General features: G+C 42.6%; 1 protein-coding gene across 7 annotated transcripts in view; it reads right to left on the bottom strand.

Annotated features, from left to right (window-relative positions):
* Positions 1-24,549, bottom strand: part of FAT3 (FAT atypical cadherin 3) — a 669,818-nt gene that overhangs the window by 113,592 nt on the left and 531,677 nt on the right. For 4 of the 7 annotated variants that reach the window (XM_019811655.3, XM_019811653.3, XM_045038619.1 and 1 more), the window contains exons 5-8: positions 16,888-17,202; positions 14,351-14,561; positions 13,808-13,876; positions 5,253-5,392 (exon numbers count right to left, since the gene is read on the bottom strand). In XM_019811655.3, coding sequence (XP_019667214.3) covers positions 5,253-5,392; positions 13,808-13,876; positions 14,351-14,561; positions 16,888-17,202 — 735 coding nt within the window. The remainder of the gene's footprint in view (positions 1-5,252; positions 5,393-13,807; positions 13,877-14,350; positions 14,562-16,887; positions 17,203-24,549) is intronic. The other 3 variants (XM_011286534.4, XM_019811654.3, XM_045038621.1) reach the window with 2 other exon arrangements.

Raw genomic sequence — 24,549 nt, forward strand, 5'->3', positions numbered from 1 at the left:
TTCTTACACCAACTCATGAAGTATGTAAGGTAGTATCCCCATTATACAGAAAAAATTGAGTCTCGCAGAGAGAGAACTACCTTCTATTTGGTAACATAGACAGGAATTGGTTAAGTGCTGACTTGAACTTGGGTCACCTGATTCAAGGTCAGTATTCCCTCCTTTATACCAAATGCTTCCTCTAGTGAATTGTATATTCTGTATATATAGATGTGTAGGGTGGAGTTTCTAAGATATATCTGATCTTGAGAAGGAAAAAGTGGGTTTGGACCTCTTTACCTGTGGACACCAAGGGTGTCCACCTAAGCAATCTGTGTGAGTTTTTTACTAGAAAAATAAGTGTAATGATAATATTTGATGTAACTACTCCCAGTAAGACAAGGAAATGAAACTTAAGAATGAAGCTTGTTAAGTCTTATTATGCAAATAGCAGGCATTATATATTACTACATATTTCTATCCATTGATCCTTTGGAAGAGTCATGCTCTAGACTTTCTTAAATTTGCTGTGAAGATGCAGTAGCTCATATGGGTTGGATAGAGGTATGGGGAAAGTTGTGAAAACCCATAATTGCTCCTCCTTGGTGATGTGCGCCCCTGTGGCCCATAAACTCAGCCGTTTGAGTGGAGGCTATAAGGAGGTTGGGGTATTTTGCTCCATGCCCAGGATGTGTGGCTGGCTCTGAGACATTCTAATGGCCACAGATGGCACTATATTCCCCAGGCAGCCGTCTTAAGAAGTGTCCTCCTCAGGGGCACCTGGGTGGCTCACTCAGTTAAGCATCCACATCTTGATTTCTGCTCAGGTCGTGATCTCACGGTTCACGGGATTGAGCCCTGTGATGGGCTTGGCGCCGATGGTGCCGATAGCATGGATCCTGCTTGGGATTCTCTCTCTCTCTCCTCTCTCTGCTTCTCCCCCACTTGTATACACGCACTCTCTCTCTCTCAAAGGTAGATAAATAAACCTATGTAAAAAAAAGTATTCCCCTCATAATTAGCAGAGCCAGGTAAGTTTCTCTTCCTGCAAACATTTAGCAAAGGTAGCAAAGACTTAGCCTTGCCTTTGAGAAGGTGGCACAGGGCAGTGGTTGAGAAAGCAGGCTCTGGAATCCAACTACTTATGTCTGAACTCTGCCCTACTCGAGTTACAAAACCCTGCTTTGCCTTTCCCGCAAAATAGTTTCCTATTTCTATTTCCTATTTCTAACATAACAAATTACCACAAACTTGGCTTAAAACGACACGCATTTATTACCTCCTTGCTCTGTAAGTCAGTAGTTGGGAGTATAGTGAGGCTCACCTGTGTTTTCTACTTAGAGTCTCACAAAGCCAAAATCAAGGGGTCAGCAGGGCTGTGTTCCTTTCCAGAAACTCTGGGGGTGAATCTGCTCCAGGCTCATTTAGATTGTTAATGAAATTTAGTTCCCTGAGGTTCTAGGCCCGGGGTCCCCGTTTCCTTGTGGGATGTCGGCTGGAGCACCTCTTAGCACCTCAAGGCTGCCTGCGTTCCTTGTCACACCGCCCCCTCCGTACCTGAACTAGTGATGATGTTTCCAATCATCTCACACTTGGAATCTCTGACATCCCCTCTGGCCGCCTCTCTTCCCATTCCAGCCGGAGAAAGTCACCTGCTTACGGGCTCATTTAGGACATCTGAATCTTTGCAACGTGAAATCCACAGGACCGTTTTATATATTTTATATTCTGTACTCACGCTAGGGGATCTCAGTGAGGAAAAGGATGTTTATTTGCCACCAGATATTGTAGCTCTGAGGCACAAGAATCCTACAAGTTGGGACAACAGAACAAAACTGAAGATGAAGGAAGAGTTTTCATGTAGACACGGAGATCCCTGAGGCTCTGATTTGTGTGACATTTGTGAAGTGAAATTCAACATGTTGTTTCTGGCTGATTTGAAGCCCTTGTCATAGATGTTTTATGATTCCAAAGGAACAAAGTAGAGGAAAGTTCCCAAAGGGAAACTGGACAGGTGTTTTGGGGCTACAAAACATTTACTTAGTTACATGGTGAAGGGTATCTGTTTGATGGTGGAATCATTAAGTTGCCTAGGGTCATGGGTTGGAACACGCTTTGGTGGTTTCTAAAAGAGATCTAGAATGCCTTTTCTTTACCAAAATAATCTTTTTGTAAACATGTCCTTGATACAGAGGGCTTGGATTAGTTGAGAGAACCTCTTTTCTCTCTATTGTCGGAGGGGCTGTGGCAAAGAGAAGCAGAGGCCTGGGTTGACAGGGGCTCTGGGGGGGGGGGGGGGATGGTACTTAGGCCTGAACGCGGCCTTATGGACCGAGTAATGGTTTTCTGGTGGTAATACTGATCGTGCACAAGTTTATACCTTGGAAACGGTCAGTTCTCACTTACTGAGAAGGTCATGGCCCTGGAGACACAGAGTGGCTTCGAAGCTTTTGAAAGAAAATCTCCTGATACCCTTTGTCAACCTACTTAGTTTGGCCTTGCCAAGGGAAACATCCAAGTTCACCTGGATTCGCCACCTCTTCCCAACTGCTCTGGAGAGCGGTCTAATTCCACATTAGGCTGATAGAAAATCAACCAAAGCAGAACTTGAACAATGTGTACATTCAGAATCTTATAATGTACGCTTTCAAGTTAGTTTTTAAAAAGGGTGTGCACATCAGTCATCTGGTTTTAAAACTCTGAGTCACTGTGACCTCAGGCATCTAGCACACCTCCTAGCACATGGTGTGAACCCAAGAAATATTTGCGGAATACATACCGTTAAATGATTTCTGGTCTGGTCCTAAAAAAATTCTACAAGAAAAGCCTCACTGATAATTTTTTTGTTTTTCTGGTTACCATGACTCAGTTCTGTGCTTTGAAGATCCAGCATACCTGCCATGTAGGCCCCGCTGAACATGTTACCACCTGCTATCCATTCACTCATTTTAAACTTACTTAATGTGTATCTGTAACATTCTAGGCACGCTGAATTGCCATTTAATCCAATTGTTATAAAACCCTGGAAAAAAGTATGGAAATGAATATGGTTCCATGCTTTCTTTGTATTTTACTCAACTTGGTCTTGTATTTTTAAGTGATGCCAAGAAGTTGAGGTTGGCTTTGCTAAGGTATGGCTAATTTAAAAAGTGAATTAGCAATAAAGACTTAGAAATATTGCAAGTGGGTTGTTTTGTATCAGTCTTTGGGGCTTGATTTTAGATTGTGTGATTCCCATAGGATCTCAACCATGGTGTCCTTTCCAGGAATCTGTATTTTAGTCTTGAAAATACTCTGGGGGCACCTGGGTGGCTCAGTAGGCTGGTCATCTGACTTTGGCTCAGGTCATGATCTCGTGGTTCATGGGCTCGAGCCCTGTGTTGGATTCTGTGCTGACAGCTCAGAGCCTGGAACCTGCTTCAGATTCTGTGTCTCCCTCTCTCTCTGCCCTTCCCCCACTCACACTCTGTGTCTCTCTCCCCCCTCCTCCCCCCAAAATTTTAAAAATAAAAAAAAAAAAAAATACTCTAAAGCAGTACAGATTTAAGTAGGTGGCCGTAGAATTTATCGTCCCAACTGAGGCAATTTAAGAGTGAATGGGAGTTACACCAGTGTAACAGGTGTAAATGGGTCTCTCTCAGGCAATTAGGGTCTTACGGTCATCCTAGGGAAAGACACAGGTTGAAGGATTAGGAGTCACCACACATGGCTGCCCTGTCATGTGCATGTCATGTCCCCTTTCTGGGTTTCAGTTTATTTGAGTGAAAAGGAAAAGGTAAAGTAAAAAAGTAAAAAGTAAAGGTGAACTCTCATGTTTCTTTAAAATTCCACCAGTTTATGATTATGAACAGCGTCAAAGGAGAAAGTCTCATAGTATTTTTGAAACCAATTCAAACTAAGAGGCAGTGCATGAAATAATCCTCCTTTCTCCTTTTTAAAACTTCATAGTTACAAGAACTTAAACCATGTTTTTTTAAATTTATTTTGAGAGAGAGAGAGAGAGAGAAAGAGAGTGTGCAAGAGAGTAGGGGAGGGACAGAGGGAGAGAGAGGGAGAGAGAGAGAGAGAGAGAGAGAGAGAGAGAGAGAGAGAAAGAGAGAGAATCCCAAGCAGGCTGTCAGTGCAGAGCCCGATGGGGGGCTTGAACCCATGAACCATGTGATCATAACCTGGGCCGAAATCAAGAGCTGTCCATTTAACCAGCTGAGCCACCCAGGCACCCCAAGCTTACAACAAGTTTTAAACCAATCAACGTTTGCTTACTTTAGGTTTGGCAAAAATTTCATCTTCATTTCCTGAACCTTTGTGTTGAGGAGTCTCAGGGCACATTTGGGCTGAGCAGGAAAAAGGACCTTGATTAACTAGTGATGGCCTCTGGGGTCATGAGAACAGGAGACAGAAGTAAGGAGAATGGAGAGATTTTAGGATATGCGTGTGGGCCAGTCCTCTGCCATAACTGGCCTAAGGTCTCTGATGCTAAAACAGAAAACAAAAAAATCCTCTCATATTTAGGGTAAATCTGCCCCATATTGATATCTAACATCGTGTTAGTCTCACCCACATATGTTCTCCTCCTCCTTGCTCTCAAGGCCCTTTCATAAACACTCACATACCAGAGCTCAAGCAATGGTCCTCATCCCCAGCTGCTAACAAGCAGGATCATGCAGGATCTCTGAGGGTGCGGCCCAGGCTTCAGTGGTTTCAACACCCTGGGCCCCCACAAGCAGCGCACCTTACTGTGCGGCCAGGATAAGGGACCAATGGCATAGAGGCTAGAACAAGAGATGGGAGGCAGGGAATCTAACTCTCAGTCCTTGTTCTCAAGTAAGGCTGTGGATATATCACTCATCTTAGTTTGTGAAATGAATTTGGACTCTTAGGTGCCTCTAGCTCTAACTCTCTGAGACCCACACGTGAAAAGGTGAAGAATATAATGATGTGTTGACTCAGACAATATACATGCCCTCTTTCTTGTAAATTCAAGGACAGCTGACTTTGTTGTCAAAGAGAGAAATCTACAGTAAATGATCAGGAAGCAAATACATATCCCTCTTCCATGCATGAACAGTCACAATCTCTTGAAGGAGATGGCTAAGTTATACAATACCATTGATACAATCTTTTTGCCAGGTTGTTCTCTCAGATGATTGTTTTAAATACGGTAGAAATCCGTGGACATAATTTACTACTTTCAACACATTGTCTAATCACTTGCACCAATGACTTTAGCAGATCGTTTGGCATTCTCACCATTTAGTAATTTGACATCTTACCTGAGTGACAGCAACATTTGTCCCATCGGTGACTTCCACACTCATATTATAGATGGACCTCTGCTCCGCATCCAAAGGTTTGGCAATGACAATGGTCCCAACACCCTTCTCTGCGTCAAAAGAGCTGTCAAAATTCCCCCCTGATGATTTCACAAAAACAACATGAAATTAGCATATCTGAGAAGTTATTACGTCTATTGAAGCATATAGCTTTAAAGGGAACTCTTATATAGAAATATTTTTTGACAGGCATCCCTCTGGCTCAGTTTTGTACATCTTAAATGGGACCTCTATTTCCAATTTAATTTATATTACAAAACACAGCCTCTTCAATGCATAACAAATGTCACAAAAAAGAATGTATTGCAAAGAAAAACCTCAGCACTAATGTTACAGAAGTGAAGCATAAACTGAGTCAGTAAAATATTTAGAAAACTGCAGGCCTTCCAACCCCCTGTGGCTATGGCTTCTATGCTAAGGATTTGTAGACCTTTCTGCTTTTCTAAAGTAGATTAAATTCTAAGTAAACAAATAGTTCCATTATTAACAACACTACGTAGACACTCTTGAATCTATTTTAGGATTGATGGTAAACTCTGGTTGGTAGAGTTCAGATCCCCTCCATTAGATGTCAGAAATAAAATTATAAATGCTAGAAAATAAGAAAAAGCCAAAAAATTGAGTTTCATATAAAAATTCTATATCTGTAAGTTGGGATATTTACAGAAAAATTGTCTTTTGCCATCCTGACAGTGCAAATTATTTTTCTCCCCAAAAGGTAGAAAGTTTATGGGACATTTACAAGATGAAATCTGGAAGGAAGTAGAAGAAAACATCAGCTTATGTGACATCAACTTATGAAACAATCAGTGTGAAAGTTTAAAAAACTTTCCTTCCCTCTCTGTTGGACTAGGAATACCTGATAATGTGCTAAGACAACACAGGCCTTTTTAAAATTACTGTAGCTGTTTTCATCTCTGTGAACTAAAATGTGGTTTATGATTTTTCCCAAAATGAAAGTTGTTGTTGTTTTAAGGAGGAGAGAAGATAATGGTACAAACGTTGGATGGACTTTAATTAAATATCACTATATGTTCACAAGCTCCATTTATTTCAGTCTGAAATTCCATGATGTCAATTACTTTTGTTCTCGGACAGTAATTTTATTTAGCCATAGCACACGGGGCGATTCACTTACTGAATTTCATATTTTAGAAAAGAAATCTTTTCAACATACTTTACATTTCATTTTTCTGGTCAGTGAGCAATACCGTATACAATATCTATGATATTACAATTACAAATGAGTGGATGAGTTAAGGGAAAGGAGAATTTTACCTGAATTAGTAGAATTTGATATACAGTGACACAGAATAAATCACATGGTTTACTAAAAAAAAACCCTGGTCATATATATTTCAATACTTATTGCTTGCAGCTGTCATATACACTTAGGATTACTTAATTGCTAGAGAGAACATAATTGCCCTTGACATTTAATTAAAGTTATGGAGATACAGGGGACCACAGAATTGCTTGGAGATGATATATTTTTCAAAAATTTCATCTAAAAAGAGACTCATCTTCCAATTAATATCTTTAATTGATTTACTGAGGAGCACTCCAAAAAGAAAAAAAATCTTTTGAAGAACAGGAGAAGGAGAAAAAGGAGGAAATCTGGGCTGAACAGGGAAGTAAGCCTCAGGTCACCGTGTCTCTTTCAAAGGGAGTGCTTCCTGTTGATAACCACATGAAATAAAGCGTAAGGCTGATTCAGGGATTTTGAATAACCATCCTAATGAGCAAAGGAAAATAATTTGCTATCAACTGGTACATTCTGAGGAAAAAAAAACAAAAACACTTTGCCATGGAAAATTTCAAAGAAACGACATAAAATATGTCAGACTTGTGTAGAAGGAAGCATAGAGTGCCACTTTTTGTGCTGTTTTGGGTGGGGACTACTTCATATTTTAAATCAGACTTAAAGTCATCTTCAGAATGTTTTCCTAACCGGGTTGTTGGCTTTCTTAAATATGAAGAACACATTTTTTTGTGTGTGGGGGGGTGGGGGGTGGGCAGGGTAAGGATAGAGGATAAGGAAATTATTTTAGAAGGTGGAAATTTGTAGGTAGAGGCAAAGTAGAAATTATGCAAACTATAAAACTTTGGTGTGCTCCAGTTTAAAGATGAATGAAAATAAAATTTAGAGAACACCCAAGCAAAGATTTCCAGTTTCAGTTCCTGTTTAAATGGGAAATCCTATGTGCTCTCCCTCACTGCCTGAGACTCACATTTTCCTCAGGGCCTCGTGATGAAAGACATAATCATTTCATGGGCTGAGTGGCATAAAATTTACATAAATTACATATGACATGTAGATTGTGTTTTCTTATTACTCATTTTTTATATCAAAAAGCATTTCTGGCTAGTTTTATGGTTGTAATTTTTTATAATTCTCACTCCTCTGCATGTGTGCACGCGCGCACGTGTGTGTGTGTGTGTGTGTGTGTGTGTGCGTGTCTCCCTCATCCACTACTACAGTTTCAAATGCTCTGGGCCAGAAAGCTCTAAAGGGGTAGGGAGGTAGACAAATGGAAAGCCTATCAAGGGGAACTTGAGAGAGAGAGAGTCTGTGAAGGGTTTCTCAGTCCATCAATATGGCAAGCAGCCTCTGGTAGTCACTTCCAGGGCATGTGCTCCCAGTTAAACCAAGATATCACGGGAAACAAGGTTCCCAAAATCTTGCCTGAGTTTTAAAATGAATTTCTGACAAGGGACACAGAATCTAGACCAGCAGTTCACCATCAACCCTCACGCAATTTAATAACCTACCACTTAGGCATCCCATTTCATAAACGACGCCATATCTCTCCCCCAGGGCTCATTTCTCAGGCTCCCTTTTAGCCTGAAAGGTGATTTCATTTCATAGGAAACCATGTCCAATTCATCTGGGGTGAGAGTATCAAATGGTAGGAGTCCATTTTCACTAGCAGCATTCCGTTTAAACAAGATGTGCTTCCTCAGAGCCAGTAACACAACATGCAAAGCCAGAGTATGCTGGTGCAGCAGCGTTAGGCTAAACAAAAGGTGGGGGCAGGGGAGAACACCGCCGAGCTGGTCTGAGTTTCAACAAAGTGGGAAAGTAGAAAAGTCACAGCCTGAGCGTTGCTGCAGGGGTGTGCGGCAGAGATGGTTAAAAGCAAGGTTGTGAACAGCCCACATAACAGATAGTTCATGTCAGGGACATTCCTCTGTGACCATTTTTGGTAAAGACGGGTGTACCAGAGTAAACAGAGAGCAGAAGAGGAGGGTTGGATTTCTACTGGGTTCTAAAGTTAAATGTACCGAGTCAGAATGTCCTAAAAAGCTTCAAAAATGGGACGAGAGTGAAAATACTTTAAGCCAGCAGCTACTGCTTGCATATTTTGGGCAGCAGGGCATTGGATCATGATTTGGTCAAGTCTTTCTTTAAAGAAGGGTCCAAAGTACCACCATCTCTCCATAATGAGATCCAATGGTGGGTATCACACCACTGTCCTCTTTAGAGACGTTTCCAGGCTCCTCCCCTAGCACATGATTCCATTCCACTCTGTGTGTAATTATAAAAACACCAACCAAAATCTAGTAGTCACCAAGAGGGAAGTGTTATGTGAGAAGCTTCCAAAACACTGAGCTGCTGAATGTCAATGAATTAAGGGAGTCGTTCACAAGCTGTTCATTCAAGTTCAGCATGTACAGCAAACTTAAGGAAAAATGCTAAACACCGATTACGGTTTGATCATCAATAGTTTTCTGTCTTGGAATGAAGCAAGCACAGTATAGGGCCGAAAAGGATATTTACATGGAAGGCAGGAGATGCTGGGTGGTCAGGAAACAGTGGTAGGAAGCAAAATGCCTTCTAGAATCTGGTTTAAAATTCATTTTCTTAAAATAATGAATATACAAAGTGTTGTTTAGGCTTTTTATTATTTCCCTGAAACCTCTTCAGATGTGCTTCATGGTCTATATTGTTGTGACAGAGAAAAGAGAGGGTCATTTGGGAGCAAATTAGGGACAGAGTGCAGAATAGGAGAACTGAAGTATTTGATGTTAATTGAATGATTTTGAGCAAATGCTACTCGAATGGATAAACCGGTGTATTAGAAATGGTAGACAGACATGGCTTCTCTCAGGAGGGATGGGTAAGAGTTTTGTGATAAAGAAATACAGCCACTTGATTAGGAAAGACCCAATCTATAGTCAGAACAGGCCTGCTGCTAAAGAGTTCACTTGCCCACTTGATCCAATCCTAAGGGATGGCTCCACTGGGGACAAGGTTCAAGAAGGACAGGTGTCAGCTTAGGAGACAGAAGCAGCCCAGAACCCAAAGAACCTATGACAGAATAAGAGCCAAGGTGATCTTTGTATACCTGCAACACAGATAAGTACTTCAGCTAGAGTTGGACCTATGTGCTAGCTTGCACTGTCACAGAGTTGTTTTCAAATAAAATAAGCAAAGACATTTTAAACGTCTACTCTCGAGAAGAACAACCATTTTTCTAATCGAAGTATCAGGTGAAAAGCTAGCAAAATGGGTGGCAGTGTCCGCCATCAACTGTGGGTCGAGAGGCATTGTTTAAAGTATGTAATAGCGGTGGTCGTTCCATACAGACATTTGCCATCGGGATAAAGATGCGGGGAATGAACTGTGAACCAGATTGCGTGCACATTACAAAGAATGTAAATCAAGGAGCCGCTGGGTTGAATCATAGTCTCCTGAGAAGTGTGAAGATATGTGACAAAGCCACAGAGGATTATGGGTTATTTTTGTTCCCTTCGTTTTCTTTCCCTTTTAACACAGAGAATGAACATGCTGTGAATTGGGCTGTTTAAACACGGAACAGCTGAACTTTATTATGTTTCCTTTTAATTACAGCTTTCTTAACTGGGTTACAAGTGGAGCTTCTGTTTCTGGAAGCTGAGGAGGGTCTAGCTACATAATACTGTAAGCAATGGTCTCTTTGGAGGAACAGAAAAGTGACTGGCAGATCAGTGGTACGGGGGGCCAGACTTGGGAACAAAATCTTGCTTGCTACAGTTTTTGTTAATTCCTGTTACAGTGGGAGGAAAATGAGGGAAGCTAAACAACACTCAGGTAGATCTGGAAATATGGAAATGAGGAGACAATACTCTCAGGGGAAAAAGCATGCAGAAACACTCTTTCCGCTTACTTAATGAGAATTCATTCGTTATAGCATTTGTAAGTTGTTAAGTGCTAGGTCAGGACGTCGCATGCTCTGTAACCTTGAGTGTCTGTATAGGTATCTAAATACACTAGGTCTATGATGGAACCAAATCTTGACACCACTGAAAGAGTCACAGAGTATTTACCTGGGCAAGACCGATAAATACGCCCGACATCTCATCTCAGATCCATGCTGACAGTGTATGTCAACACTCAACCACAGTATACTGTCAAGTTTCTCAAGCATTGGGAAGCACGATTCCCTCTCTTTTCCCTTTGTGTTAGCTTGGCCAAGGAAGATGCTTAGGCAAGGAGAAAGGGAAGAGAGTGGAGAGTCTGGATGGCCCAGGATAAATAAGCAAGAAATCTCGAAAGTGAGAAGGAAACATCTGAATACGATAAAGAAAACAATAGGTTTTTAGAGAAGGGGAAAGACACTGTCAGCAGATTGAAAAAAAAAATGACTCTGTTAGATTAGAAAGGATTCTCAAAAGGGGGATTTGGTGGAAAGGGGACCATACTGATACTGAAAGCAACCCCAGCATCTGGAGGAAAGATTTAACTTTGGTGGTGACATAGAGTTGGTGTTTCAAGATGCTGTTGGCTGGATGTGGGGATGGAAATAAAACCACATTCTGTTTGGGCACGGGGCCCAGTAAGCTCAATCTGTAAGAGAAGCTCAGCTAGATGATACCAGATCTACAGTGAAATCTCTGTGGTGGAAGCATCTAGACTAGAGGGACAACCCTGTAGGTCTTCATGTAGAGAACTACTCCATGTACTGATACGGGGAGGATTCTTTAGGAAGAGTACGGCATTTAGAAGCACGAAGGTGGTGAAACATGGAAACTGCTGCTATGTTTTTGATAATGATTTCTGGATGTGGATTTGGAGCCGCCTGAAGAGATTCACTCCAGGGAGGGCTGTCATCTGTAAACTGCCCCTCTCTTCTTGGACTAGGTCTCATTTTGTCCAAGGGGCTATGGTTGCTATGGCTGGAAAGACACTGGAAGGTCACCCTGACTCTGGGGTCATCTCAAGAGGCATTAGTAGGGTTAATGCATTGGCTGGCTGGAGCATCTCCTCCATCACCATGGTTTATTCCACTCTCCCTGAAGCAATCAACAGAAGCACTGGCAGGAGGAAGGAATGAGGAGAAAAAGACGTTGACCTAAGGGTTAAGAATGAGATTGGATTGGGGTGCCTGGGTGGCTTAGTCGGTTAAGTGGCTGACTCTTGATTTAGACTCAGGTCGTGATCTCATGATTTGTGAGTTCGAGCCCCCTCATCAGGCTGTGAGCTGACAGCACAGAGCCTGCTTGGGATTCTCTCTCTCCCACTCTCTCTGCACCCTCTTCCCAGCTCATGCACACACACACACACACACACACACACTCTCTCTCTCTCTCTCAAAATAAATAAACATTAAAAAGAGAATGATCATTGAGCAACAGAAATGAAAATGCACAATAGCACTAATAATGCGAACATGAAAACGTGCAGGTAATGTTACATGCAGCATTACTAGGCATGCTTACCTCCACCCAATCACACACACACACACACACACACACACACACACACACACACAGAGAAATGCTAAGGAATTGCAAACTGACTTGGATATCTGGGGTCAGAGCGTCAGAGAAAGGTATGCTTTGTAGGATTTGTGCTGTGTACAAATAAGGGGTTCCTGGGTGGGCGGAGATGGTAGCAGGTTGTGTTGTGGGGCACGAGGTTGCAGACATGGATCACATGAGGGAGAGAAGCAGTGCTGTGGGGTGCAGAGGTGCTTGTGAACTGGTGCGTCAGGGGAGGAAGGAGGTACGCTGGTGGCTGATGAGAGACAGCAACCCCTCCCACAGCTTAGGACAGCACACCAGGAGCCCTGTTGCCTGTTGAGGGTTGACTGCACTCTTCTTTGGGATATTTAAAAGAAATCAGTCATTATTGCACATGCACCTGGAGGCCTGGTATCAGGGGGCACATGTGCAAACCAAGACGCATTTTCTACAATTCCGACTGGGGGCGGCAGTGAAGGAACCACGAAGGATGACGGCGCAGACAACCAGGTGAGGCACGTGTGCCACCAAGAAAGAAGAAGCTGCATGAGATAATAACTTTGTGGGCTGAAAACTAGTGAGAAGATACGGAATCTAAGACATCTTTCCTGGATCAGAAGAGGTTCCACTTCTAATGCATTAAGTGGAGACGAAGAAGGAGTTGAAAGTTCAGAATGAGGATGGTCATGTACAGGGATGGCGTGACTAATGCCAACTAAGGAAAGCAAAGACATTCTACCAGCATTCCATAAGATGAAATATGTAGAAAACACGCCCGTTTTGGGGGAGTTCACAGGACCTTCTACTGAGGTTTGGTTGGAGGCCACAGGGCATTCTTTTTCCTGTGCCTCATGACAACAGATGTGGAATGTTCTAAATGCTTTCTCCAGATCCAGCCATTCCTGGGAAGAGAGGTAGGTTCCTGCCCATCCGATCCAGGCAATGACAAATGGAGGGAAATGATTCCCACAGACCAGGTTTCTGGATTCCCGGCCTCCCACAAAGAACCGTGGGAAGTCAGACCCAGCTCAACCCGGTGTCAGATCCAGGGCTGGCACATTCTCCCCGTTCTGTCCTCCAGGCTGGGGGCTGTTTTGTTTCGCCGTCCTCAGCACTGGTTTCCCCTGCACCACCTACCTCTCCCTGCCTATGTGTGGAGGGCAGGGCTGCTGTTCTGCCCTCTCCTTTTGCAGCCTGCTTGCTCATTTTCTTTCAAAGAATTTAAAGGTTGGCTCCCAAGGTCTGTCCTACATGCTTCCGTCTGCTTTCTCTATTCTGTTCCCGTAGGAAGCTCTCACTGGCTATATATCTGGGTTCCATTTCCTGTCTTTACTTTTGTGGATGGCAGCCAGGGACCCCTCTTGGTGGAGCTTTTTGGTCTATGAATGTCACTACCGCGGCAAAACAGAGGAGTTGGGATAAATTTTAATTTATTTTTCAATCGGAAAAGGCCCAAAAACCCAACCTACAAAATGATAAAAACAAAACAACAAAAAGCCCATATACCTCAAAAGCAAAGAGAAAAAAATCTTTTTAAAGAAATCGAAACCACCCCTCCCCCCAAATTCAAACCCCATCAAACCTCAAACAAAGGAGTCAGTGGATACGAGTAATGCAATAGTTGTTAGAGGCATGTATGAAATCTGTGGGCTGCACTTCAGCCTGTCACAGGCAGTTATGAAAGATGTAATTTAATTTGCTTAAAAAAAAAACCGTAAAAGGCAGATTGGATAGCTGTATTTTAGCAAATGTGTTTGCACTAAGGGTACCTTCTGTTGAACAGTTCTGCCCACAAGCTGTCTGTAGAATATAGAACATCTCTCGAGCATGCTTGCCACCTTGAAGCAGGGCAGTCGGGAGCAGAAAAAAAAAAAGAACAGAATGCAGAAAAAAGGTGAAGAAAAAGAGAGAAATGAAGGACAGCAAAGTCTAGTACCATCAATACATTTAGAAATGAGATTAGCCAAGTGTGACAATAGAATTTAAATGACACACAGAAAGACATTAAGATTGCAGTAAATAACATACTATGGAAAATCCAGCCAGAGAGCACTTTCTGTTCAGCTTAGCTACAGAGTTGGAACGAAAGCACAGGTCGATTATTCATTTTACTGGCTCTTTTGCATTCCAGCACTATATATCTTTTCGTCTTAGCACTAATTGTTAGTGGTTTTTTTTTTTTTAATTTTTAATTTTTTTGTATTTTTTTTGTTTTTGTTTCTGATTTTTTTTTTTTTTTTTTTTTTTTTTTTGCTAGTTACTCCAGTCAATGATTACGTTGGCCAGTACTGCTCTGGGGGACTCAAACTTACCAACTATGTCAAACCACAGAGGGGTGTTAGCTGGCTGCACAGACACCACCCCCACAATCTCGGTGACTCTATCGCTTTCCATTACTGTGAAGTTATAAAACGGCTCATCAAAAGTCAGTGGTATAGGTGAAGGGGGTGGTTTCTTAATCCATTCAATGTGGAGGCGGGCCGTGGAGGATTTCTGTGGGCGCCCATTGTCCACTGCCTTTATCTACTCACACGGAGAGAACAGAGAAAGAGGTCTTAGAGCTCGGTCAGATCCCTGTGGAAATCTAGGTCTGTCACACATCTGTTGTTGGCCCAAGAATCCATCCTCATCCGTGTCAGCAAAGGGAAGGGAGAGTGGCTCTGGGGAGAATGAGCTCAGGAATTGGGGGAGACAACTCAGTCACCTGGGGGTCCCACACCGCATTCACCAGAAGGTGATCTGAACCACCGCCAACTTTACAGATGTGGACAACTTGAAAAGCAAAAGCGGCGCTTATCATTTTTAGTGTTTTATGGGCACAGATGATAGTTACATAGACAGGAATAGCTAATTTGTGAGTGTGTGTGTGTGTGTGTGTGTGTGTGTGTGTGTGTGTATGTGTGGTTGTGTTGTGCAGCTCCTTCCTTCTGCTTTATTCTGGAGAAGCACTCTATTCACTCAGAATCCCAGGAGGGTGATGGGCTAGGTGTGAGAGAGGCAGCAGCCTTGCTCTAACTGCCTCAGAAGCCTTTGAGTTACACCAACTCTGAAGGGGTGAAGGACTCTCTTGGTGAAAGCATGGGCTCCCAGAGACAGCAGGATAGGGAGGAGGGGTACCAATGACTCTCCTCTGTGATCTTAATTAAGAACTGAAGAAAGCATGTCTCCTCACCCAGCTGTGCAGGGTCAACTGCTATGGTGTCCTGGACTTCAATGAGGGTTCAAGTCCAACAAGCAAAAACCACTGATGGGAAATTTAAAAATGAGTTTTTAAATATCACATATTAAAAATAACATGTATAGGTGCATGGCCAATCATCACAGCCTTTAAAACAGCAATTACTCACAGCACCCAAATGCTATATGTTCGTGGATGATCACTTTGCCCCAGAAAATTCCTGTGAGATTGAAGACCCCTTGAAGATATAGGTCTTAGGTCAGGTTTCCTGGGAACAGAGCTTGAGACAGGGATTTGAGTACACGTCATTTTGCGGGTTGGGCAAGTGTTCTCAGGAGAAAGGGACTGAATGAAGCAGATGAACAGAGAAAGATGGTAAGTAAAGGCGTGGTCTCAGTTGAAATTTAGTCTCAGCCTGATCCCATGGGGAGTTCTGAATCATCAATCCCACTGCTGTGTTGGAGACATCTGGAGGCAAGGGGCTAGACTTTTGTGTCAGTTATTCATTGGGAATGGGCTGCTGGGCTGGGGTGGGAGTGGAGAATCTCCTGGGACAAGAAGTTTAGCCAAAGATGATCGTCTCAAGAAGGGGACATCTGTGAGCCCTTAGCAGCCAACACGCACAGCAGTTGGGGCATAGCTGCCCCAGCCTGGTAAAGGGGATCTGTGTGAGGCACCAACGGTTTCTACTATAGTCCATTCAGTCCTTAAAGACTCCTATTGTCAAATCTCACACAACTATAGTAGCACACATTATATCAGAGCTACTAATGGCAGACACAGAGCTAGTATTTTATTATCCACTTTCTCTGCCCACTGTTCTGAGTATGTTATTGAGTAGGGAAAGAAAACCAAGTCCACACCGTAAGAATGAACAGACAAATCAAGGGACTCAGACCATCCTTTAAAATCATAAAGGACTGACTTTATACAGCAGAGAAGGCTGCAAACAAAGAGAAGGACAGCAGATGGTTCTAACTCTTGACCAACTCTTGTTGGGACCCTGGAAAGTGCCCATCACTTGTAAGGATGACCAGGCCCCTTTCCGGCATAGGTGCTATATTTGTAAAGTGGTTGGGGGTGGCGGGAGCAGGCTGGAATTTTAGATACAGGAATTTAAATCTCTATTTGAGATAGTGCTCATGTTTTTTGTTTTTGCTTTTAATTTTCTAATGGTAAAAAATGTAGTCATTTTTTAACTTAAGCGTTTTCATTTTTTTTGCAGAACAAGCATAACTGTGGTCTGTGTCTCACAATTTACACAGCTAAATTCATGTCCTATCACACTGTCAACAATTACAAGAGTTGTTTCTTTGGGAAGTGTTGGGGACACATTGAGTGACTGATATGTTGAGTGGTGGATGTGATATTTCACTCTGCTATTCCTCTACCCTCAGTTTCTATCTATGCTGAGTACCTTAAAATGATGTAAGGCTACAGGAAGTGTGGTTGAGTACAGACTGTGTACTGAGAATGGGGGAGGTTTGCTGACAGGATACAACCAAAGGAAATGATCTCATTATTTAAAAATATCATTGAGGCAGAAAGCAGCCTTCCAAACTTGTTACTCTAAACTATTACTCTAAAGATTTATTACTCAAAGGAATATACATGAATAAGAAAGTAACTCCCACCCCCCACGCATGTTATTGAGGTTCAGAAAAATCTTACCGTTAGGATGTCATAACTCCCTGCTGTAAACTGCTTTCTGGAAGAAACCATGCCAGTTTTAGGGTCAATAAAAAACTTTCCATCATCATTCCCATCCACGATACTGTAGGAGATTTCTGCATTGGGGCCCTCATCTCTATCAAACGCAAAAGCCCTGTAAATGGGTTCTCCCCTCTTCTTTCGATCACGTTCTGGCAGCTTGATCTGGTAGACCTTCTCTGGGAACTGGGGCTTATTATCATTTTCATCCAAAACCTGAACCACCACCCAAATGGTGGACTGTTTTGGAGAGGAACCGCCATCTGTCACAGTCACCTGAGTTTTGAAAGAGAAAGCAGTTTGCAATCAGAACGGAGAAAAACTTTTCTTGCCACTCTTCCCTCTGCCCACCCCACAAAAGGTCTCTCCTATGCCTTAGGGCATCTCAACTTTTCTTATTCCTGTATAGTTCATGGTCAATGCATAACTTTTCATAGTTCATCCGTAAAAGTAAGGACTGCCCTACATCAAGTAATGGAAATCATTGCTGAAAGGGCAGGAGGGAGGCAGAGCGCCCATTGTGCTGTGGTGTGGAGAGGGGGAAAAATACGATTGACTTTACAAAATGTACCGCTTGTATAAGCTTAATGGACATAAAATATGCCCCCCTAAGAGACACAAAAAGCAATATATAATCATTATTATATGTTAACCAGTGCGTATTTCTTCTAATTCTTGGACAATGGTATCACCATCTGAATTCTTTCAGTATTCACTTCCTTTTCTTTTTCCGTTTCCATGGTCATGTAAAATTTGTGAGTTTTACATTGTCACTGTACAAAAAGAAAACTGAGCTATACGCTTCATAATTTTGATGGCTCATTGTAAGTGCATTTGACAGTCACAATATATTTTTAACAGTAGCAAAATAATTTTTTTTTCTTGGCTCTGGGAAACCTGAGGGGGATGGACACTTCTTCCCATATCTCTGAGATGCTATTCTTAGGAGTATCTGGGAAGACCAAGAAAGAGGAACGAATGAAGAGCAGGTATATAAAGAATTTACATGGCCTATGTAAAGTCTTTGAGTCTTAATGTGAATAATATTTTTGGGCATAGTGGTAATAGTTACTATCATATTAATAATTGTACGTGTAGATGGTGACACAGTTAATAAAGCACTCTTGCATGCGCTGTATCATTCACTTTCCCAAACACCCTCTTCAGGAAGTGGAGGTTTATTTGTTCCCACTGTACAGATGAGTAAATAGATGTCCCATTGCTACTAAGTGCCAAGCCAGATATTATTCAATTTTTCGCAATTCTTAATATTCCATGTGACCACAAACCTGGAAGAACCTATATTTCGTCTTTCAATCATTACTTGGAATAAGACAGCTTACTACATCAAAATATATATTGGGAGGCTAGAAGGAACATAAAGACGTACTCGGCACCAATAAGAGAAAAACAACAGTGAATCGCAGCACCTGGTCATCCAGTTTTTCACCTAATAAAGCAACTGACAGGAATAATGGAAACAAAGGCCAAAAATGTGGGAAAACAAATTAAAGGCTTTTTGCAAAATGGGACGGCAATCTAGTTTAGTTTCTCTTACAAGCCGCCTAGGAGAACGGCTTTAATAGACTTAAGATAAATTTTCACAGGAGTTCTTGCTTTCTTTGAAAAATCAATCAAGTTTCCCTCTAAAGTTATTTTCCCAATTGGTTTGTTATGTTTCACAAAAGAAACACGTCAGGACCAATATGTGCCAGGGCTGAATTTTGACTCTTGAGGTTTTCCCGGACACACTGAGCTCTTAAAGAGGCACATTCTGCCGTTGCTGCTGAAGTAAAATATTATACTCCCGGGTGAGTTATGTTGACCAAAACACACTGATTTCTTGGCCGCTCAGCTTCTCTGCTTCTCTTTTTGCCTCGAACAGCCTCTTTCCAAATCCAGACAACGCCCACTGCCTTCACTGTGCACAAAATCACCTCCTTGTTTTTCCATAAATGCCCTGCAGCAGGCTCTGTGAGGGGCTCTGGGGCTATGCTGGGGCCAGGGGGCTGCCAAGGAAAGGAGAGAGACCTTCTTGGCCGTGTTCACACTCACTTGAGGATCCTGCTGCGGTAAAAACGCTTTCTTTTGGAGGACAGCTGGAGTTGCAAACCCAGGCCCTCTGGTGTCTGCTTACAGGCCTGGAAGGGTGGTAGCCACACAGCTGTGGGCCCCGCCTCACCTCAAGCACCCAGCTGTTTTGCTCCCTCAGCCCATGCAGGCATCCTGTAACTCCCCCATCTCCTTATCCACAGTTTCTTCCACCACCTACAGCTGATCCTTCCCCAGTATGTACTCTTGTATCCTAGTCTCCTTCCCCATACCAAACCAACATGTTCAACTACTTACTAGCAATCTGTTCTCTGGACCTCTTACCCCCAATCCCCCAAAAGTCACCGACTGAAATCATTACCCTCAACCTTCCCCTTCTCCTATTTTCATTCTCAGTGAATGATATTCCTACCTACTCACACCCTGGGCTGTCCCAGAACCCTGGGCATCCACCTAGAGTCTCTGCTCTAACTATCAGCATCCAACCAAGCTTGGAGGCAAGCAGGTATCTCTCACGTGCACGTTCCTGGCCATGCTGCCCCAGGACAGGCCTCCTCTGCAGCTTGTTTGGATCACCACAGTAGCCTGCTGGGTTCCCTGCCTCCATCCTTGTTGTAAAGTGTTATTGCTGCCTTAAAAATTTGATCATGCCACTGACCTTGTATGACACCCTTCAGGGGCTCCTTGAGGACAAGGATCTGGCCAGACTTATTAACATCTTGTATCATCCACCGCTTTCAGCCTCTATACCCAGTTACACTGTGAGCCTGGGAGGTTCTGAGGTCGTCATGTTTCTACACCACTATTCCACTCACAGCTGTTTGTCCCACGGAATGCCCAGTCTTGGGAATATACCTGACTCATTCTAGAAGCTGCAATTCAAATACTCCTTCTGTGAAGTCATTCCTGCTTCCTGCAGACAGATGGAGGCGTTCCCGCCATGTTCCCAAAACACTGAGTGCATAACTCTAGGACACTAATTATCATCTGCATTTTCTTTTCTTTAAAAAAAATTTTTTTAATGCTTATTTATGAGAGAGACAGAGTGTGAGTGGGGGAAGGGCAGAGATAGAGGGAGACACAGAATCTGAAGCAGGCTCCAGGCCCTCAGATGTCAGCACAGAGAATGGCACAGGGCTTGAACTCACCAACTAGAAGATCATGACCTGAGCCAAAGTCAGATACTTACTGACTGAGCAACCCAGGCACCCCCCTTTCCTCTTCCTCCCCCTCCTCCTCTTCCCTCTTCTTCTTTTATAAGTTTACTTATTTATTTTGAGAGAGACAGAGACAGCACGAGTTGGGGAGGCACAGAGAGAAGAGAGAGAGAGAGAATCCCAAGCAGGCTCCATGCTGCCAGTGTAGAGTCTGATGTGGAGCTCGAACCCACGAAGCCATGAGATTATGACTTGAGCTGAAACCTAGAGTTAGATGCTCAACTGACTGAGCCATCCAGGCACCCCTATCAACTGCATTTTTCAAGTCTCTGTTTCTTGTTGGTCTCCACTCAATCCTTCTAGAACAACCCTGGGTCAGGGACTCTTACTCATTGTTGTGTTCTGGCACCTGGTACAGCCCTAAGTGCCAAATAAACATCGTTAAATGAAATTAAGAATTAATTTACCCCAAACTTGTCCCTAATAAGTGGAGAGAACATTTAGACACTGAAGAGTCTGTTTCTTCATCTGAAGGAAATTAAGAGACTGATAACATATGATCTCCTAAGTGCTTCTTGCTTTGAGTCTGTGAATGGAGGTCGGGTGGAACTAGACACAATTTTAACCCTGCACCATGGGGTTCATACCCACCCTGCATCACTGAGAACACTACCAATCCCATGATTACCCATAATGATTTCTAGCCACTTCCAAAATCGTGCTGGTCATTGCGAACACTTATCCACAATCTACTGAAGTGATCTACTCATGTATTTGGCTCTTTCAGTATGCTGTGAGCCACTCAGAGGCAGGGAGTCTGTCTTTTTCATCTTTGCTGGAACCTGGTGTATTCTTGATAATGCTTGCTGAACTGAACTACGTCATTTCTGACCTCAAAGTCTTCATTTCCATTTTTATTTCTCTAGACCCACTCATGTGTCCAGCTACGTTTGTACCTGGAATAGGAATCGTTAATGATTCAATCAGTCTTTTAGGCTTCATACTTGATGTTGCCTTAGGCCTCAACCCACCAGGTGGAATTCGTCTATATGGAAAAGGAGTAACAGCACTGGAGATTAAAGCAAAACTAACTGAGATAAATCCCCACCATCTACTCCTCTGCATCATTTTCCATTAATTAGCTATTGTTTTGAAACTACCCCTTCTTGCCACAATCTGACAGGGAATACTGAGTCATCTCAACCTGGATTTTCTGTTCTCACCATTGATCAATAATCAGTGGTTCAGCAATTAATCAAAAACCCGAAAGATTAATTTCTTCAGGTGCTTCTGGCTAGCACCTAACAAAAGGAATCACAAATAGTTCACTACCACTTTAAAGTACAGTACAGCCCATTTCATTTTTCTTTCATGCCCTTGGGGTTTGTGTCTATCAGGCAGAACCAGAGGAAATCAACAGGACCCAGTGGAGTATAACAATAAAACCATAAAGAGGAACATGTTTATAAGCCTATCTCTGGAAGATGCAAAGCTTTATAAAACAAAAAATGGATGGACATTGAGAATTCTGGAGTTATGGCAGCTGGTGGAAGGCCATGTTTCTTACTCACTGAAATTACTTGATGTATTTATATTTGCTCTCTCTCTCCCCATGGTAGAATATAAGCATGGAAGCTGCCTGAGTGTGGAGACCTTGTGTCTTGTCCACTGCTTTGTCACCAGTGATTATTGAGAGTATCCGAAAATATATTTAATATTTCCAAAATGGAGAGTTCAATTCTGGCATTCTCCTTACCTATTAATTCATCATAAATGGCTATTTCCAGGCCATTACCCTTAGCGTTGTACACCTCTCTTCAGGGATTACATATCCCCCTTCCTATACTTTATATTTATTCTTGACATTTTATCATCAGATATATATTTCATTCATATTCTTATTTATTGCGTGTCTTCCTCCATCAGCATATGAGCTCCATAAAGCAGAGATTTTCATCTATTTTGTTCAGAGATGTATTCCTAGTGCCTGCCACAACAGATGCAGTAGGTATTCAACAGATATTTATTAAATAAATGAAATATTCATCCAGTGCCTTCTAGTTACAAAACTCTTTTCAAGGTACATTGGGAGATAAACCAACCAACGAACCAATCAACAGAAAACATGGATTCATACTAAATTTACCCTTCCCACAGGCCCCAGATCCTATTCCATACCTGCAATCATTTGGCCTCGGTTTGGATATTTTCAGTAAGACCAAGTCAATGCCTTATGAAGCAGTTCATTTGTTGTCTGATAGGTTTGCTTTATTCAAAGCTCTTTTTTAATAGCGAACCCGAATCTACCTGAATCATTAGCCTAGACCGTTCGCAGCTTCCCATAGACTAGTTTTCCTGTTTTTAAAATTATACAGGAAAAATCAAATTCCTCTTCCACATTTTCCCCGTTATCTACTACAATGTAATGCAAAACCAAGTGGCTTAAATAACCATAATGCTTTTATTATCTCTCCTGATTTCAGGGGTTGAGCGGGGAAGTTCTTACTTGGAGTTGCTCGTGCAATCACAGTCGCAGGTAGCTGGGCCTGAAGTCATTGGACACTTCTGTTGGGTGATGGTAGCCATTGGCTGGGACAATAGTGCTTCCTTGCAGCATGGTGGCTGGATTCTAGGAGCAAGTAGGCTAAAGGACAGAAAGTGGCAAGTGCCAGTTTCTTAAGGCCTGGGCCCAGAAGCTGGCACAGCATGACTTGATCCACTTTTTTTTTTCTTTTAAGTTTATTTATTTATTTTGAGAGAGAGAAAAAGCATGAGTGGGGGAGGGGCAGAGAGAGGGAGAGAGAATCCCAAGCAGGCTATGCACTGTCAGCTTGGAGCCCAGTGTGAGGCTCAAATTCATGAACCATGAGATCATGACCTGAGCCAAAGTTGGATGCTGAAACTACTGAACCACCCAGGCGCCCCACTTGATCCACATTCTATTGGCCAACAGCCCCAGAATCCATATTTAAGCAGGGTGGGTGGTGGGGGCATAAACCTCACATCTAGCTGCATGGAGGGTTAAATAATTACCTAATTTGGGGAGGGCACATTTTAAAACTGCCATACTCATAAAATCCATAGGGCTATTTCAGAATCCTCATTCCAGACTGAAAAGCTGTAATTTATATAATCATCTCTCAGGTCATTCATTGCATATAATGAGTTGTTATTCACTACACCGGTTACCTCTTTCAGTGTGTTTTCCTAGATATCAGCTTGCTTCTTGAAATACAATGGCCAGGACAAAACAATGAAACAACAACATACAACACTTACTCCAGCCTGTGCAAACTACCTCCACTGTACTAGAGACAATCTCACCTCTATTTATTCCGTCTGTGATCATGTGTAGTTGTGGGGATGGCGGGCAGCACACAGCTCTGTGATATGAAAGAATTAAACCATTTAGGTCTTTTTCTTGTCAAAAACAATAAACTATTAAGTGTGTGGTTTGTTTTGGGGCGGAGCTAAGAGCAGAGTTTTCTAAATGTCCCTATTACATTTCATCTTCCTGGAGGGGCGCCTGGGTGGCTCAGTTGGTTGAATGTCCGACTTTGGCTCAGGTCATGATCTCACAGTTTGTGAGTTTGAGGCCCGCATTCGGGTCTCTGCTGTCAGCTCAGAGCCTGCTTCAGATCCTCTACCCCTTCTCTCTCTGCCTCTCCCCTGCTTGTACTCTCTCTCAAAAATAAGTAAACATTAAAAAGTTATTATTCAGGAGCTCACCAAGCAGCAAGGACCAACTGAGAGAGGCACGCCTCTTGCTCCTTTAATTGTTCCTTTAATTGTTTCCTTTAATTCCTTTAATCGTTCAAACAATCTCATGAGATAGGTACTATTATTAAACCTATTCAATAAAGAAACTGAATTTATGAATTTGTCCTAGGTCACAGTGCTCATAAGTGGCAGAGTTTGTTTTAAACCTGGCAGTTTGTTTCTCTAAACCAGGGATGGGCAAACTATAGCCCATGGGTCAAACCTGGCCACTCGTTTTTGTAAATAAAGTGTTATTGGGATGTAGCCACGCCCACTCATTAACATATCACCTATAGTTGCTTTCCTGCTATGAAAGCATGGTTGAGTGGTTGTGACAGAGTCACAAAGTCTAAAATACTTATTATTCAGCTCTCTATGTAAAAAAATTTGCTGACCTCTTTTTTTTTTTATGTTTAGTTATTTTGAGAGAGAGAGACAGAGAGAGAAAGCAGGGGAGGGGCAGAGAGAGAGAAAGAGAGAGTAGATCCCAAACAGGCTCCACACTGTCAGCACAGAGCCCAATGTGGGGCTCAATCTCAGGACCATGGGATCATGCTCTGAGCTGAAATTAAGAGTCAGATACTTAACCAAGCGGAGCCACCCAGTGCCCCTTGCTGACCTCTGTTGTAAACCTTACGTTATGTTCTGCTGCCTC

Source organism: Felis catus, chromosome D1, assembly GCF_018350175.1.
Source record: "Felis catus isolate Fca126 chromosome D1, F.catus_Fca126_mat1.0, whole genome shotgun sequence".
In the NCBI taxonomy this organism is placed as follows: domain Eukaryota; kingdom Metazoa; phylum Chordata; class Mammalia; order Carnivora; family Felidae; genus Felis; species Felis catus.